Source organism: Toxorhynchites rutilus, chromosome 2 (genome assembly GCF_029784135.1).
Source record: "Toxorhynchites rutilus septentrionalis strain SRP chromosome 2, ASM2978413v1, whole genome shotgun sequence".
Lineage (NCBI taxonomy): Eukaryota > Metazoa > Arthropoda > Insecta > Diptera > Culicidae > Toxorhynchites > Toxorhynchites rutilus.
In genome coordinates this window covers 294,006,144-294,023,202 of record NC_073745.1, presented here as the reverse complement: position 1 = coordinate 294,023,202, position 17,059 = coordinate 294,006,144, and the positions used below count along the sequence as shown (strand labels likewise).

At 37.3% G+C, this 17,059-nt stretch overlaps 1 protein-coding gene across 2 annotated transcripts in view; it reads left to right on the top strand.

Annotated features, from left to right (window-relative positions):
* The window catches only part of LOC129770900 (zwei Ig domain protein zig-8), a 702,824-nt gene extending 692,608 nt beyond the window's left edge, over positions 1–10,216 (top strand). For both annotated transcript variants that reach the window (XM_055774072.1, XM_055774071.1), the window contains exon 8: positions 779–10,216. In XM_055774072.1, coding sequence (XP_055630047.1) covers positions 779–933 — 155 coding nt within the window. In that variant the 3' untranslated portion in view covers positions 934–10,216. The remainder of the gene's footprint in view (positions 1–778) is intronic.
* The last annotated feature ends 6,843 nt before the right edge of the window (positions 10,217–17,059 follow it).

The window sequence follows — 17,059 nt, the reverse complement described above, 5'->3', positions numbered from 1 at the left end:
CACACACTAAACACGGTACTCTTCGGAAGTTTTAGATTTTTGGCAAGATCGCGTACCGACAGTGTTGGATTTTGCTACCGTTCGCGCAAAATGTGTTTGCGTAGTTCCACTTGATTCGACGACATTTTGCCAAATTGAAGAAGAATGTAAACATGTTGGACGTCGAAATAAAGAGGAGGGATTCAGCTCTCATGTAAGTGAAATATTTCATTGATTAGTGAAATATTTCATAAACTACACTGAAAGAAAAGTGTTCGAAATTTACGGTTTTATTTGCGCTTATAACTCGAAAAAATGTAACTTAAAAACAGTATTTAAGATTCTTTCTAATTTACTGGAAATTACGGACGGTCCAATAATTCGACTGGTATACTCAGATTTCTTTCAGAATTTTCCTTATAAATACGGCCTTTTACGTTGATTTTTTGGACAAAATTTTATATCACCCCATAGGTATCAATATTCGGCTGAGTTTTAAATAAAGTGTTGTCATTCAAATTCGAACTATGTTACTCAGTGTGAATGAGCCATGGTTTGAATTATGAAATCATTCGAATAGTAAACAAATTAATTGAGGAAATCAAATAGTATCACTACCACTGAATTTATTTATATTGAATTCTCTTTGATCATGCCAAATGGTCCCTCAAATGAGTGCAACTGCTACCCGTCCAGCAGGATATCGAACCGCCCCTAACAAATCCCCACCGGTGCGCGCACGCCGCGCAAAACAATGTAAAAGTTGTAACTAACCATCCCAACTTTCGTCCAATTCCAGGTGACAACACAGCGGCGATATCGCGTCGGAAAACAAGCGGTGCCGGTGCCACAATCGCGGTCACCATGCACCTTTCCTCACTCCTGCTGGACTGCCTATTCCTGGTGCCCGGAGTGATAGCGTCCTTCTTGCTGACGGCCCGGTATCAGGCCTGAATGTGAGCGAGTGTGCGTATCAAAGCATCAGCAGCAGCAGCATCTTTCGCTCCCACACGATGTCACACAGCAGCAAGTAAAACCCCCACAACAACACGGGCGCTAGTTGTTGCACAACCGTTTTGTAAGGTAGGACAACAGCACGAGAGCAGAGGGAGGAAGTAATATCGCCGAGGCGCGAGATGCGCGTTTCACACAGGGATAAATAATAGGCTTTAGGCCCATTACCACATCGCAGGAATTTCGAGGAGAATGAAAGTCCCGAAAAGTTTTGGGTTCCGTTGTATATATACTTTCAGAGCAGCTTCTCCTCCGTCGCGGGAACGGGAACAACACAAAGAAAAGAAAACGATAAGCTAGGATAATTTTCTCCCTCCCGCACGGGTATCCTCCGATCGGGAGCTCGTTGTGTTTGCTACAATAACGACGCCGAGCCGAGCGGAGCAAAATATAAATGTTCCGTTTAGGATACTACGGAAGCGGAAATTAAATCTAAAAGTGCAATGTGAACGTTACAACCGAAAGAGGAAGAAGCTACCGTTATTTTTTTGTGTGTAAAATAGTATTCAAATTTGCCTTCTAGGAGAAGGCACTAACTAACCTTAACACAGAATCACAACGGGCAGAGAAAAAAAACGCCCAAAGCAAAACGAAAGGTTCGTTAGACTAGAATAATTAAAATCCAGTAATAATTAAATTCAATACTGCAGCAGTAGCGAACTCTATAGTAAAAAAGGTTCGCGAAACAGAAGTTTGGCGGGACAGTAATAACCGCTCGATTGAGTTTAGTTTACATAAAGGTTTTTGACCCATTTCATAATTTGCCGAACGTGTGTTGTCAGGTGGACATAAAATCAGTTGTTTTCACGGGAAACGGGAAAATACACGTTCGATAGTGGGAACAAGTAACCAGCAGAAAGTCGACAGCAGCAGTTCAGAGCTTACACATAAAAATGAGGAAACACGAGAAAAACGATTTATTGGAAGACCGAATGAAGCAAAAAAGGAAATATGACCGAGTTACGTTATCGATTATGAATTAATCAGCAGAGTGAGAAAGAGCGAACGAACGAACAAGTATTGCGCGGCTGATTGAAAACCAGGCCATCAGAATGTTAGCTAAATAAAATTGTAAATAAAAATTCACTGTTGGAAACAAAACTAAAAGAATCAACTAAGAGAAAAAGAGAAAATACTAACAGTCATGCATGCGGTGGAGGACATCAAATATTCATAGGTTTGGAGGTTAACAAACACAACCATTCTTTCGGAAAACGATAGCCACAATACCCAGAATCCAGTGGAACTCTGTCGAGATATGATGTGGAAAAAAAAAAAGAATTCGTAGCGGATGAACTCTTTCATTGACATAATACAGATTTGTTTATAGCGAATTCGTTTTTAAAACTGAGTCAGTACCAAACTGACTCTGTAATAAAAAAACATTTTCAGTTTCACGAATGCGGTGGTTTGTTGGTGTGCGTTATATAGTCTGATTTGTTTATATTTGCGACGACAAATGTACAGTGTCGACGTCTGGTGGCGATATTAGTGCTTGGGAGGTAAATTATTCTCCATCAGATCAGAAGGGCCAAGTGCAGTGTAAAAATATAAAAGTCTGAATGAACATTTTTACTTCATATTGTTTGATTACCTAACACATGTAGTTCTGACACTCACTTAACCATTTGTCGATGCATTTCCTGTTTGTTCCACAAAAAAATACTATTATAATATAAAATCGTCATTAGACACAGTTTTTGTTCAATATGCTGCTGCGGAATCGGAAAAAACCTCTTATTTCATCACATAGAATAAATATTCGATACGTTAAGGTAAATTTTGATTCATAATTTTGATTTTGAAAGCATGTTTATTCCACCTAGATATCCATCATTATTTTCGCCTCCCAATGAAAGCACACGAAGCTTAATGCCGTCTACTCGAATATACTCTTCAAAATCAGAATCCGAATTGGATTACGATTCCAATAATACAAAAGTAAAAGCGCAGGTTTTCCATTTTCATAGTCTTTATTTTTAGATTTTCCAAAACAATACTCGGAACTTGACAGTTCAGTATAGTTGTATTGGTGAACCCGTGTGCCAACCCGTGAAACATCTCAGTGCGAAACTAAACGCTTTCGGGGCGACACTGAGTGCATGAAAAAACGTTTTGACAGCAGTTAGTGCGGCGCAAGGCGCCTCTATATATACCAGGTGAAACAATCATATGAAATGCACTTTCAGCCATATTGGAATTGCTGTCGGTATTGTTTACAAACAGCTCTGATAAAAATCTCTACCCGGTCGGAAGAACAGGAAAATCATCATAAGGCTGCCGGTGACCCTCTACAACCTGCTACGACGCTTATTCGAACGATGCCTAATATGTTCGGCTTTCGCGAGTTTATGTGAAAAAGAAGGGATGATTTTGTAGAATTTCATTCTTATCCAGTTCATCCACTACTCTCGCATGTGAAAATGCAAAAATGGCGTACCCTAGCAATAACAAAACAAACAACCCCCGCTCCACAAACCGTAATCCCCTTCTTATTGAAGTGATGATGTTGCTTCACCTGTTATACATTTATACAAGCGCCTTGGTGCGGCGCTGGGGTTGAAACTGAACAAAAACGAATTCGCTATTAGATAAAAATAACCATTTCGTGTCTAGATGCTCTTATATTTCAATCTACTTTGAGTGATATATCTAATGTTTCGAAGTTTCACTCAGATCGAAAAGATGGAATTCCATACCGATGTACAACCTCCTAATCTATATAAATAAAAATGTAAGGCAAAATCTGTTGGTAAGCGGAAAACCCGAAAAGGGGTGGTCTGATTTTAGCCTTCTTTATTTTGTTGTATTCGTCTCTTCCCGTAGATCAATATAGTGGAGAGAAAAATCGGAAAATTTTCGGAAAATCCTGAACGAAGGTCGGAAAATTCGGAAAATTGAATTCCCACATGTTCGCAAAATTACGTCATAATAAGCGTTGTTAATCCATTCGATATTTGCGCTATCGAAGTTGATCTTTGTTTGTAAGTAGAAATGGATTTTCAGGCGAAATAACGCATTCATATATCTTCTATCTATATAAACAAAAATGGAAGGCCAAATGTGTTGGTGTGCCCTAAATCCGAGGAAGGAGTGGTCCGATTTGAGCTGTCGATATTTTGTAATATTCTCTGTATCAAACATGTATTCCATGCAACGGAGAAACATGTTATTTCCAAATGCTCGAAGAATCTCGAACGAGAATTGTGTTTAAAAATAATTTTATATTATAAGGAGGAATTTTTGTAAAAGTACTAGACAATTTATAGAAAAAGGAAATTGTAAAGGGTCATAGGGTAATCAATCAATGAAGAGTTCAGGGATTGGTCAGCTAGTATCTAATATAAATATGGCTCACGTACATGAGCACTGAGAGGAATCAGGGAGTCGTGGTTGTTTTCGCTCATTTTCCGAGTGGTTTGAGTTCTGCTACAATACTATGTCCATCGACTGTTGACAGTCGCTGACATCTTTGCAAGCAATTTTACTGCCGCGTTAAAGTTTCTCAATTGAAGATTTTTTGACGTAGGACTACGTCTTACATTAAGGGTGCCAAATCTGAAAACAGGTCACGTTTTTATGAAATAAAGTTAATGTTAATAACTATCTTTGCTGCTAACGGATTTTGACGATTTACATACCAATCGAATCGAAAATTTTCTAAGATTTGTTTGATATGTTATACATTATAACCCCATAGTATTTATATTGTTTAAATTTATGAAAAATTGGAAGCAATCCCATTTTCCCATACATTTGTTCTGTCCTTTTGAGTGCTTTCCCGAACAGAGCTGTTAATAACGAGCAACTTATGCAGCCGCCAGAATAGGAACAGTCGGAGACGAATGAGTCGTTGAATGTAATGTCTCCGTAAATAAAGGAAAAGAAAAAGAAGAAGAAGAATAGAAACTACGAAGGGGGATAGCGAAAAGAGAATATTTGTGAAGCAAATGAGCTGACGCTAGCGTATAAGTATTGCATCTCATCTGAGGAAAATTCTCAAATTTTTTCTACGCTCTAAATAACAAAGGTCGCTTATTCTGCTCGTTTTGTGTTTAATGTTTTTCCTCGAGCCGTGAACGCTAGCTGTACATGTGAATAGCACACCTTCGATACTCTTAGTTGTCATTCGTATTTGCTCTCGTGCGCATCGACTCTGTTCTGATGCAATACGGTTCTGTTGACGGTTTTGACCGAGAATCGAGAATCGATTTTTTATAAACGGTCATTCTCGGGTTTCATGTTTCATTTTTATCGCTGCAACTGTGTGCATCTGTTAGACGTGTGTTTGATGCTTGTTGAATGGCGATGATAGGAAGATGCCTCTCGTTAAACACCCAGTGCAATGCGTGCATTAGCAAGAAAGAATCGTTGCTTTTAGAAATGATTCTACAAAACCACGCAAGCCATCAAACCTTTTCAGGGTCTCCGGAACATTTTACTAAAGAGTTATTTATATCCGAAATGATAAACCAACACATTTAAAAAACAAGATTACGTAGTCCTACGTCCTAAGCGGTCGTGTCTCGGATACAACCCCTCGATTTTTTCCAATTCATTTATTTGTAAGGCTCAAGCTTTGCATAAACTTTGCGGAGCAAACTAAAACAGACCGAGAAGTACAACTTTTTTTCGATGCGGGTAATACGGACACATAGTGGGGTAATATGGACAGTAGGGTGTCAATGAAAATGGTCATCTCGAATTTCAAGATTTGTATATACAAAATTTCAACTTAAATCTATGTTTAGTAGGTTTTGACCGATTACTCGCGGTTTACTCGAGGTTAGAGGGGCAACAATTTTAGTGGGACGGGTCAGGTTAGGGATATGGATATGAGGTATCGTTGTCTCAACCGAAAGTTGCCGCACGCACTGTAGCATTGTGCATAATGACCAGGGATAGCATCTGGTGTTCGACTATCTGTCGAGGGTGGGCGATGGTGAGATGAGGAGACAAGACAAACAAACTAATAACGTAAAAGAAAAAAAACACAAAAGCATTAAATTTTTATACTAGCCCGTTTCACAAACATATAGATCAACTGCATATAGCAGATGTCGCGAGCTCCCAACACGTCTCTAACAGGAACATGGGATTGTCTTCCTTGGGCCTCGAGGGCATTCGAAAGGTACTCTCTGGCTACGAAATTATCCGTACATTGCCAAACTGCGTGATCGATGTCATCATAGCCGTTTCCACATCGACAGACATTGCTTTGAACAAGATTTATTCTGTGGAGATACACATCTAGCGAGTAGTGATTGGACATAAGTCTACTCATTACATGAACATGAACACTTCTAACGGATTTTCGTCAGGCCAACTGTCTACAGAACCAAATCAGTACATGCGCCCATTACCATTTCCGCCTACAGGTTCGAAGCTAAGTTGACTAGTTTTGACGTTTGACTTTAACTATCTACTTAGGTGGACCTAAATAGGTTACAACATCCGGTGAACCCTAACCTCGTTCCTTGAAGACCATACCACTACACGCTGAAGATGTGAGATGTTCAAGTGCAGTTGATCCGGATACAATAAGTACATTGGTTTAATTTTATCGGTTCATGAATACGTCTTGTTATGGACTCAAGAATGATGTCAGAGTATCGAACTGATGTTTGACCTTTAGATAGCCTTGGATGTACAAGTAAGTTTTGAAGAATTTCATTTTGAATCCCGCCCGACATCATTGATATGGTTTTTCGGGTCACTTCCAAACAAATGGCAAGATCCTCTTGAAACTGTCACGGATCATGGTCCAATATGGCCTCCAATTCATTGTCTTCAGCCGATGAAGGCCTACCTTCTCGCTTTTCATTTAAATTTTTTTCCAGTATTCCAGTATTCACATGTGGAAATTGGTAGAGCAGGTCCCCACATACATCACCCAGCATTCGTTGGCTTCTTGCTGCTATTTCCTTCAAAACAGCAAAAACAAAACAAAACAGTGAATCTTCCCGCGAGTGATATTCGTTAGCACTAAAGATAACATATTCGAATTAAAAATAATAGCGTTGTTTGCATCTCTGGTAGTAACCTGAGAGAGAGGAGCCAGCTCGCTTTTGTTGTGATCACCCTTATGTCAGCGCGGACCAGTCACGGTGAACCAAGGGGAAGTATTGAAATATGTAGAAAATTTCAAAATGACATTTTTTTGCAAGACATTTTATGTGAAAATAATTTTGACGTCGGACTACATCCTTCATTTCTATACAGGGGTGTAAGTTCAAAGCTTCGAAAACAAGAGTGTTACATTGGAGAAACAAGATTTTGAGCAATAAAACCTCTTCGCCGGTTGAAAGAAATGTAATGATAACCGCTTCATTCGAAAGATAAAATGTCTACGCGTTATATGTGTGTTACTTATTGATCCAAAAACTTGTTTCAATAGCTAAAAAATTGCTTTGAAGGCAAGCAATTGAAATCACAAAAATCTGTATATAAGGAATATAAGATGCAAGCTCGGAAATGCACTCAATTATAATTGTACAGCGGTTAGATCATTTTGGAACAGTTACTGCTACAAAAAAAAAACTTGCTACTGTGAAGAAGGCGACCAGCAAGAAGAAAGCTGCTGATACTGCTGGTGTGGCTGCCCGAAAGCAAAAGTCAAACAAATCCTCAAAAATCGCTGCATGCAAGCCGAAAACGCCGAAGCCATAGAAATCAGTAGCAGCTTCGAAAAAAACTACCATAGCCACACATAACGCACAACACGAGAGAAAACAAGATAGTGTTTTCAGCAAATCAAATCCAGTTCTTTTCAGAAAGAGTTTATCAAATACTGCGGTCAAATACATTCTTTTTGTAATTTCTTCGATCAAGTGCGATCAACGTAAGATTACATCTTTCGAGCACTTTTTAGGGGTACAATGAATCTTGAGAAAGACAATTCATTCCGGATCGACACTCACACAAACAATGTTCACTCATCAATGTCACAAAAGGAAAGTGAGTGTTGTGAGGGAGAGCAGAGTGAGCGCTTCATTTATGTAGACTGTTTGGAAGCGACAGTTATGTTGTCTATGGGAAATGGTATACAAATTAAATCACACATAAAGGGGAGAAAGAATCTTGACCCTTTTAGTTTTGTGGACAAGACCAATTGGTTCACCTTCACTATCGGTCAATTCGATTGGATCTTCAGTGATACTATTGCCTTGATTAGCAACCTGCATGTCAAATTTAAAATTTGCATATGAATGGTCCATCAGTGATGGGCAGGAATATCATGGCAAAGATGACGAGAGACTGGTAGGATAATTTTCATCTTCATCCGAATCGTGATCACTGCCTGTTAAAATTGCAGACACAGCATCCTTTTTAGTCAACCTACTATTATTTCCATCGGACACAAACAAAATTCCATCAAAATGCACCTGAGAGAAATCAATGTTGACTCTTTTAATTGGAATATTAGCACTTATTTTATATATTCCACATACGTTGCATATTCAAATTGCATCGGAGAATATACAATCATCGCCCACATTGCAAAAATCGATTCACTGTGCTTGCAGCAATAGATCAACCTGGAACCAGTGAAAGAATGAATGAAAGAATGAAAAAAATTTCGGATATTGTTTTAGTAATCATCGAAATAATTCTTTAGAACACCTATATCGAAATTATCAAAAGTAAAAAAAAAATGTTGGAATGGACCGATGCTGCTGGAAGCCATGATGTGGGCTGGCCTGGTACATCTTTTATTATTTCCTACATGATCCTTCTTATACCCCCCATATATTCCTGTTAGACGCAGTCCTACGTCAGAAATCAAATCGGGGATAAAAACGCACAAAAATACTCACAAACAAAGGTTCACGTCAAGTTTGAACACTTTTCTCATAAATGAATGACAACAACATGCTTGATTGAAATTGTCAGATTGGAATTTTCTTGATGATGATGCGTAAGAAGAATAAGAAGAAAACAAACTATCTGTCATTCAGCTGGCTCCTCTCTCTCAGGTAGTAACTAGGGCGTCTGTTTGCGTCCGTAGTGTCAAAAACTCTGCAGGAATGCGTTTCTGAGCAAATGTTCTATGCTGCTGCTTTTATGGATCAGCGAATGTTTGTTGGAGACGTAACGGGAATGTCACCGACATCACGTGATACGTTTATACAGTGGTAGACATTCGTTTAGCCGCACCCTATTTTTCCTCAATATTCTTAAAAATAAGACAATTCTTTGTACAGTTTTGCTCATAAAAGACGATTATTGTTTATTTTCATCGAATTCATTCTAAAAAAAAGTATAAATTCACTTTTTGTTTTCTAAGTAATTCAAATATGTGGAATCAGGGTGGACATTCGTTTAGCCGCATCCTTAAATTTCAATAAAAGAAATTTTGTGCGGCAAATTTCGAGTCCAATCGGTAGCTAATATTTAGTATGTCCACCTCCATTTCGGATCATATTGAAAACTCGATTTGGCATCGAGTCAGACAGCTTTGAAAGTGTTGCCATATTGATTATAGCCGAAAATTCCTGAATTACTGCCTTGAGACTGGAAATGTTGTCAAATTGTCATCCGTTTGCATAGACCATCTCGGCCAAGATTCTCCATAGGTTCTCTATGGGATTGCAATCGACTGCCAGCAGGTCATTCAAGAAGCGGAATGTCCTTCTCGGCAAACCATACCTTCGATTGCTTGGAAACGGGGATCTATGCATAATCGTACTGAGAAAACGACATCCTCGATTGCGTTATTCTCAATATGGCCAATCAAAACGTCCTCCAGTAATTGAAGATACCTTTCGGAGTTCATTCAGGTGAAAATGAAACAAATGAGAAGCTTGCTGTGATAGGAAACGGCTCTCCACACTGTCAAACTTCCGCCCCAAAGTTTCGCTTCGATCTCACGACATGCCGTTGACTTAAATTGTACCAATAGCAACTGTAACAATCGGGGCCATCCAAATAGAACTTTTTTCGCCGGAAAATACAACATTTCTCCATTCTAGTTTCCATTCCACGTATTGCTAATTATATATTCCAAAAAAATGAAAACAATCTCCGTTCTAAGAATCGCAAAACTAAGTGTAGGGGAGGTGGGGGTAAAACGGACATGATAAGAAAAACTTCAATTACATCTTTGGAAACTCATGTTTCCCAAAACTTTGTGCAGTTTCTTGCGATTCAATATACTGTTCTTCTACCTAATTGGTCAAATATTTTACAAAAAAGTGTTTTTCAATGTTTTTTGAAAATTTTGTTGGAAGCAACCTAGCATGTCGAGTTGCCGCTGTTTGAGGTTGACAAAATTTTCGTTAAATTTTTGTTCACGCCATTTTCTGTGGTTCGTTAAAAAGATGCCAAATCAGTTTTTAGTTATTCTGTGTAAATTTGTTTTATCAATGAAATATGTGTTTCCATCAAATAAAATATGTTTCAAGGATTCATTAATATGTAAAAGCGAATAGATATGTGTGCTCGTTATGCATTTGAGTTTTACTATATTATTGTATTGATGACAATATTGGTATCAAATGAAAGGTTGTGCTTGACTAGGGATTATTTGTGAATGATGTTATGATGTTTGATGAGCTCTCCCGGGTATGAAATTTTCGTACACTCAATAGTATTATACAAATATTTTTGAATTCATGGTGAACAGTAGATCTTGTGGTATACTAATTTCATGGAAAAGTATTTAAAAAAACTAAACTGCGCATTCCAAGATGGCGTCCGCTACAAAATGGCGGACTAACTATTTTTTTCTCAAAACCCCATCAATATGGGTATCAAATGGAAGGGCTTGACTAGCACTTGTTTATGAAAAATCTAAATCTCAAATAGTCGCCACCACAAAATTATGATGTATATATTTTTTTTCAAAACGGAAGCCAGTCATTTCTTGCTCACCGTTTCCCATACTGTATGTGATGTAATCGCAACAGAATGTTGAAAGATATAAATTTCAGATTCACTTCCACGCTAATTTTGTAACAAATTGGTGTTCATTCTCAAATCCCGTATTTCTAAACAATGCCTTTCCAATATCGGTCACATCCGGAGTCTGCTTGACTGCCCATCTCACACCATTTTCGACATCAACATGTTCTACAGCGACTACACAAAAAACAAAGTTTTTGCTAATCTCCCAAATACACTGGCAAACGCTCCGATGGGTCACGTATCGAATCATTTCACTACTCTGCTGAGCGTCTTAGCGCCTTGTGATATGCAACCATACAACGAGAGAGACTCGATGTTGTACGTTTTGACACAATAATTTCACATCGAGTGAGACTCGATGTTGTACGTGAAAGGGTTAAGTAATCCATACATGTATTTTATGATTAAAATGCTTTTAGTTTGGACTAAAGTTAAAATAACAGATGAATGAATTCTGTGTATATGAATTTCGACATAAATTCATATATTCGACCACATGAAGATAATATCATAATATAACATGAACATCAAAATGATTTTGTTGCTGAACAAAAATATTCGTTTGAAGCAAAATGAATATTTTCAATTCACTATAGCAGTTTACTTATATATTTCATGTGCGGAAAAATGTGAAATTGTCAGTTTTCAAAATCTTTGCTACAAATTGAAAAACCATGTAAACAGATTATTCTCTAAACCTGGCATCCCTGGTTCGTTCAACATTGGTGTTTATATGACAAATTTCAATCTCTATCAGATTGGCAGGCCTGAAGGCAGTTTTGAATCGTAAAAAATTGAATTATTATTTTTATTTGGTATTATTTAATAATTTGAAACACGTGGTGCTGACCTTTATTTAGTCTTTTTCTATATTTTTTTCTGATAATCCCACAAGAACTAATTATTATTTTATAAAATTATCTTTAGACACCATTTACGATCAGAATAGTTTAACCAGTAGTGAAAAATGTGAATTTCAATTACACAGAATGCATATTTGATACGAAAAAGTTATCTTTCATCCATGATTTTTATTTTGATAGTGTGTTCATTCCATATTAAAATCCATTGTCTTTGTTGCTTCACAAAGGTTCCAGAGTCGGGTTGTGGGATTTAAAGATGACAGACAAAACTAAATGATAACTGTCAGTTTCGAGTTGCTTCGCTCAAGTTTGACAGTTGAGGTGAAGACAAGTTGAGATCGAATTTCAGTTGACCCGTGTGCGGACGGCCTTAGTTGTAAACAGTGTTGAGTTGGATAGGCCCAGTGGTGCTAAAGTAATCCAAAAGTTGTTCCTGGACTGAATTCATAGATGAGCGAGCAAGGTTTGGATAGAGATAGCCAGTAGAACCTTGAATGAAGAATTTGTGTTTCATTTGTATGGCAGACGGGTTAGCGTGATTATGACAAAGAGTACTTGCAGTCAATGAAAGACCATAGTTGGATCTGAAATCGATAATGAAAAAGTTAGTAATTACAGTTTTTTACACTCTGGCACTTGGTCCACTATGTCTGAACAAGATATAATAATATATTCGATCAACTTTTCAATAACTATGAATTGTCTGAAAAGCATATAGAGTATATAGAGAATCTTCTGATACGAAGAAATCCAACATTTCATTTGAAATTCCTTTCATTTTCTGGTTGCCAAAAGAACGTGACTTCTCTCTAGTCGCTATGGTCGTACGCACTTGGTCCACTCTGACGGCACAATATTATTAGTTTTTGCTGATGAGTCAATACAAATTTATTTATATGTGATCTGATAAAAGTAGAAAGTAGGTTAAGAAATTCTTGATTGTTTAGTAGCAAAAACAATTTTTTCTTAAACTCATTTTTTCTTATTTTGTTACTCAGACCGGTCTGACTGAACACCGACCAAAGGTCACATGTTGCTATCTTCTTCTTCTTCTTCTTCTTTTTCTTAAATGGCACTAACGTTCCTAGAGGAACTTCGCCGTCTCAACGTAGTATTATTTTTTGTCGATCTGACGACAAGATATCCCTCATACGACTAAACAACGTGCTCGATGTCGTGGTAACCTTGGCCACAAGCACAGATATTGCCATCGGCAAGACTAAGGACCGTATCGTTAATTATGGGTACGCTCAAAACACAGCTTTATTTCAAATATTGCATTTATTTTTCAGTTCTGATATCAAAATATTGTATCTTATGAATGAAAGAAAGGAGTAACAGTAAAAAATAATCAAGATTCTGATTTTCGCGCCAATGATCGCACCTGCTTCTTGATGTCCCTCATTAGGTTCTGGACAACCGTCTCATCGACTTGTTTGCTCACATTTATCCAATCCTTTTTGAACTGCTCAAGGTCATCGGCTGCCTTGTCCTTCTTCCGCAGTCGTCCCTTCATCAAAGCCCAAAATTTTTCAATAGGTCTTATTTGCGGACAATTTGGAGGATTCATCTCCTTTTCCACAAAATCGACATTATTCTCGCGATACCAATCCAAGGTCAAACGTGCATAGTGGCATGATGCCAAATCAGGCCAAAATAGTGTCGGACCAGTGTGCTTTCGGATGAGCGGTAACACACGCTTTTGGAGACATTCTTTCCGGTAAATTTCACCATTCATATTCCCGAGAGTGAAGAAAGGAGATGATTTCATGCCACATTGACAAACAGCTTGCCAAACCAGCACTTTCTTACCGAATTTTTCGCAAAAAATTGACTTCTCCGCGTTCGGGACATCTGTTCCTTGCTTTACAGTGTAAAACTGTGCCCCAGGAAGAGTTTTGTAGTCCAGTTTGACGTAGGTTTCATCATCCATGACGATGCACAGTTCGCGTTTGCTTAAAATCCCATCGTAAAGCTTACGGGCACGGGTTTTCACGGAACTTGCCTGAATTTGGCTGCGTTTGGGACATTTTTGCTTTCTATATGCCTTCAGTGAGTTACGTTCTTTGGCACGTTGAACCATACCGATTGATGTTCCACACTTTTTTGCGCAATCCCGTATCGATAATTCCTTTTTTCTTTCAAATTGCCTGCAAATCTTTTTATCCAAGTTTGGCTTGGATGGCCCAGGTTTTCTGCCGCGACCGGGTAGATCCTTCAATGTATTATACATACCAAATCGCTTGATAGCGTTTTGGACCGCATGGACGCTTACTCCTTCCGCCTTCGCCAATTTTCTCATTGATATTCCTGTTTCGGAGCAGTATCTGGTCACAATGGATTTTCGTTTTTCTTCTGTTAGCCCTCTCATGATTGCACTTTTAGGAAAAACGATCTTTTAACAATGCTAACTGAACGCTAACTGTGTCAACAACAGGAGAAAAATAAACAGCTGTCAAAACAAGCTATAGTCTTTTTCAGACGGAGACTCTAAGGCGTACCCATAAATAACGATACGGTCCTTAAAACGAAAGAGTAGCGCGTCTAACGAACAATGATTGGACATGAGTCGAGAGAAGGTGCGAATAAAGTCCCGACTCAAGTCCAGACTTTTGAACCATGGTTTGAGGCTAACTTTAGGGATAATCGAGTGAAGCCACCGACCAAATTCATCTTCGTTCTACTTACGTTGCTAGTTAGCGATGGTATTTTTACGGACTAAAGAATAAAATTCATTGAAGGCGATTTGACGCCGATAAATATCGCCTTCAATTGCACCAACCTTTGCCAATGAGTCAGCCCTCTAATTACCCGGAGTCGAGCAATGTGAAGAGACCCTGACAACCACAGTGCAAGTCGGAGGAAATTTCTTTGACGAAAAATTCCCCCGACCAGAACGGGAATCGAACCCGAACCCCCGGCATGTTAGGTGTGACGCTAACCACTCGGCTACGGGAGCACTCACATGTTGCTATGCGTTTCATCATTAGTAAACTCGAATTCAGATAGAGAAAGTCGACGCTGGTCGATGTACAATAGATCATTTTATTGAATTCTATTAAACCAAGCTTTTCACACGGACAGCTGTATGTGATTTGCTCTCCCGTGAATAACCATCTGAATTATTCATATACGCACCAGACAGGAAAACCAGCACCTAGTACTCACAGCAGCGAATGAAATCGAATGAAAATGATGCGTAAAATTGTTACTATTTACCACCATTTTTTGATGAAATAGAACAAAAAATAATAACGGTATGAATTAATTTTAATTAAACATTGTCATGTCGTGATATGCATTCAATTTTAGTTGAACGCATTGGGTTTATTTTGTCATTATATTAAAATGAAAAATAAATATCATATAACCATAGAGAGCCGGAACAACGGATGGACGGCTCGGCGGGGATCTGTTCATTAGCACTATGGCTGACACTCCGTTGTATTAATAAGCACGCGTGTATCAGAATAAGTCCGAAGAATCTTCGTCAACGAGAAGATATAGAGAAACTTTGGGAGGGTGGACAGTGGGGATAAAATTGACATACGGTTGATTTGAATAGTTAACTGTTGGTTTTTTTTAAAAATATTTATGTTGATGAGCGTTCCTTCTATATATCAGTCTATGGTATTCGAGCAACCCTCTATTATTGAACACATGTCAAAAGAGGAAGATGTGGGGCAAAACTGAAAACTATAAATGATTCTGTGAGCGGAAGTACTTTTTGCGACCATGAGATCATGCATTTTGAGTTGTTTCAAAATTTGATCCTCTGATGACTATATTTCGTTTGGTAAATTAGATGTTGGGATATGCCGAATAAGGTAATTCTTTTATAGACGAATTTCATGCCAACTCGTCTTAGGAGTTGGCAGCACCCTCTCAGATAATAGTGAAACGTTGTGGATCTAAAGACATGGGTCATTAAAGCAACTTTGCATACTTGAAATATTCGAAAAATAGTTAGACTACTTTTTGGATAAAACCATTTTTTTTTCTTAATTTTTTACAAAAATTAATAACTTAAAAACTATTATACCTACAAAATTCTTGTCAGAGGATGAAATGTAGGAAATTATTTAAACTTTCACAAAACATCCCAAAAAGTTTTTGAAAAAAAAAAATTCGCTGACAAAAAGTTATTTTAAAAATTAAAATTAATTTTTCTCAAAAACTTTTTTTTTAATTCCCAAAAAAAAAAAATATATATATATATATATATATATATATATATATATATATATATATATATATATATATATGTTCGGGTTCGATTCTCGTTCTGGTTGGGGGATCTTTCGTCAAACAAAATTCTTCCGGCTTGCACTGTGGTCACGCGTATTCTAGAGCTTGCCACTCCAGAGTACATTCAAGGCGTGTTATTCGGCATAGAAATCTCAACCAAGTATTAATGAACGACGCTAGTTAATGAATACGTTGAGACGGCAAAAGTTCCACAGGGAACGTTAACGCCATTCAAGAAGAAGATATATGAATAGCCCTTAAAATTTCCAACAAGTCGTCAATACATTGGAAGATGGGCACTTTTACTGGGAAGAAGTTTTTCGAACAACAACTTTTTCAAGTTTTCTTTGAAAAAATACAACCTTATTTTGTTTAAAGTCAAGATAGCGATATAGTATATTCGACAAAGTTTTAGATCTCGTTAAAATATAAACTTTTGTCGAAGACAACAACTTCCTATCTTTTATAGTTTTTGGAATATAAGTCAATTTTGTATGAAGACTCATGAAAAAAATAATGTTTTGCTCGTAACATTTTTGTGTGTAAATTCTCACGTTTGACATGTTCTTGACATATTTCTAAATAGAGAAAAGTTAGCAGAGCATGTAAATTGCGATAATTTATACATAAAAATGTTACGAATTGAACATTAATAGTATTTTTTCAAAGAAAAAAATTAAAAAGTTGTTGTTCAAAAAACTTTTTCCATGAATGAAATGTAGGAAATTACTTAGGTTTTCATTAAAAATTATCAAAGATTTTTTTGGAAAAATATTTCATTGAAAAAAAATATTTTGGAAACTAAAATTCATTTCTCTCGAAAACATATACTTTTTAAAATTCTGAAAAAAAATAGATATAAATGGCCCTTAAAATTTCCAACAAGTTTTCCATACATCGGACGATGGGCGCATTTACATGAAAAAAGTTTTTCGAACAACAACTTTTTAATTTTTTTTTTTTTTGGAAAAAATACTATTAATGTTTAATTCATAACATTTTTTTGTACGAATTATCGCAATTCACATGCTCTGCTAACTTTTCGCTAT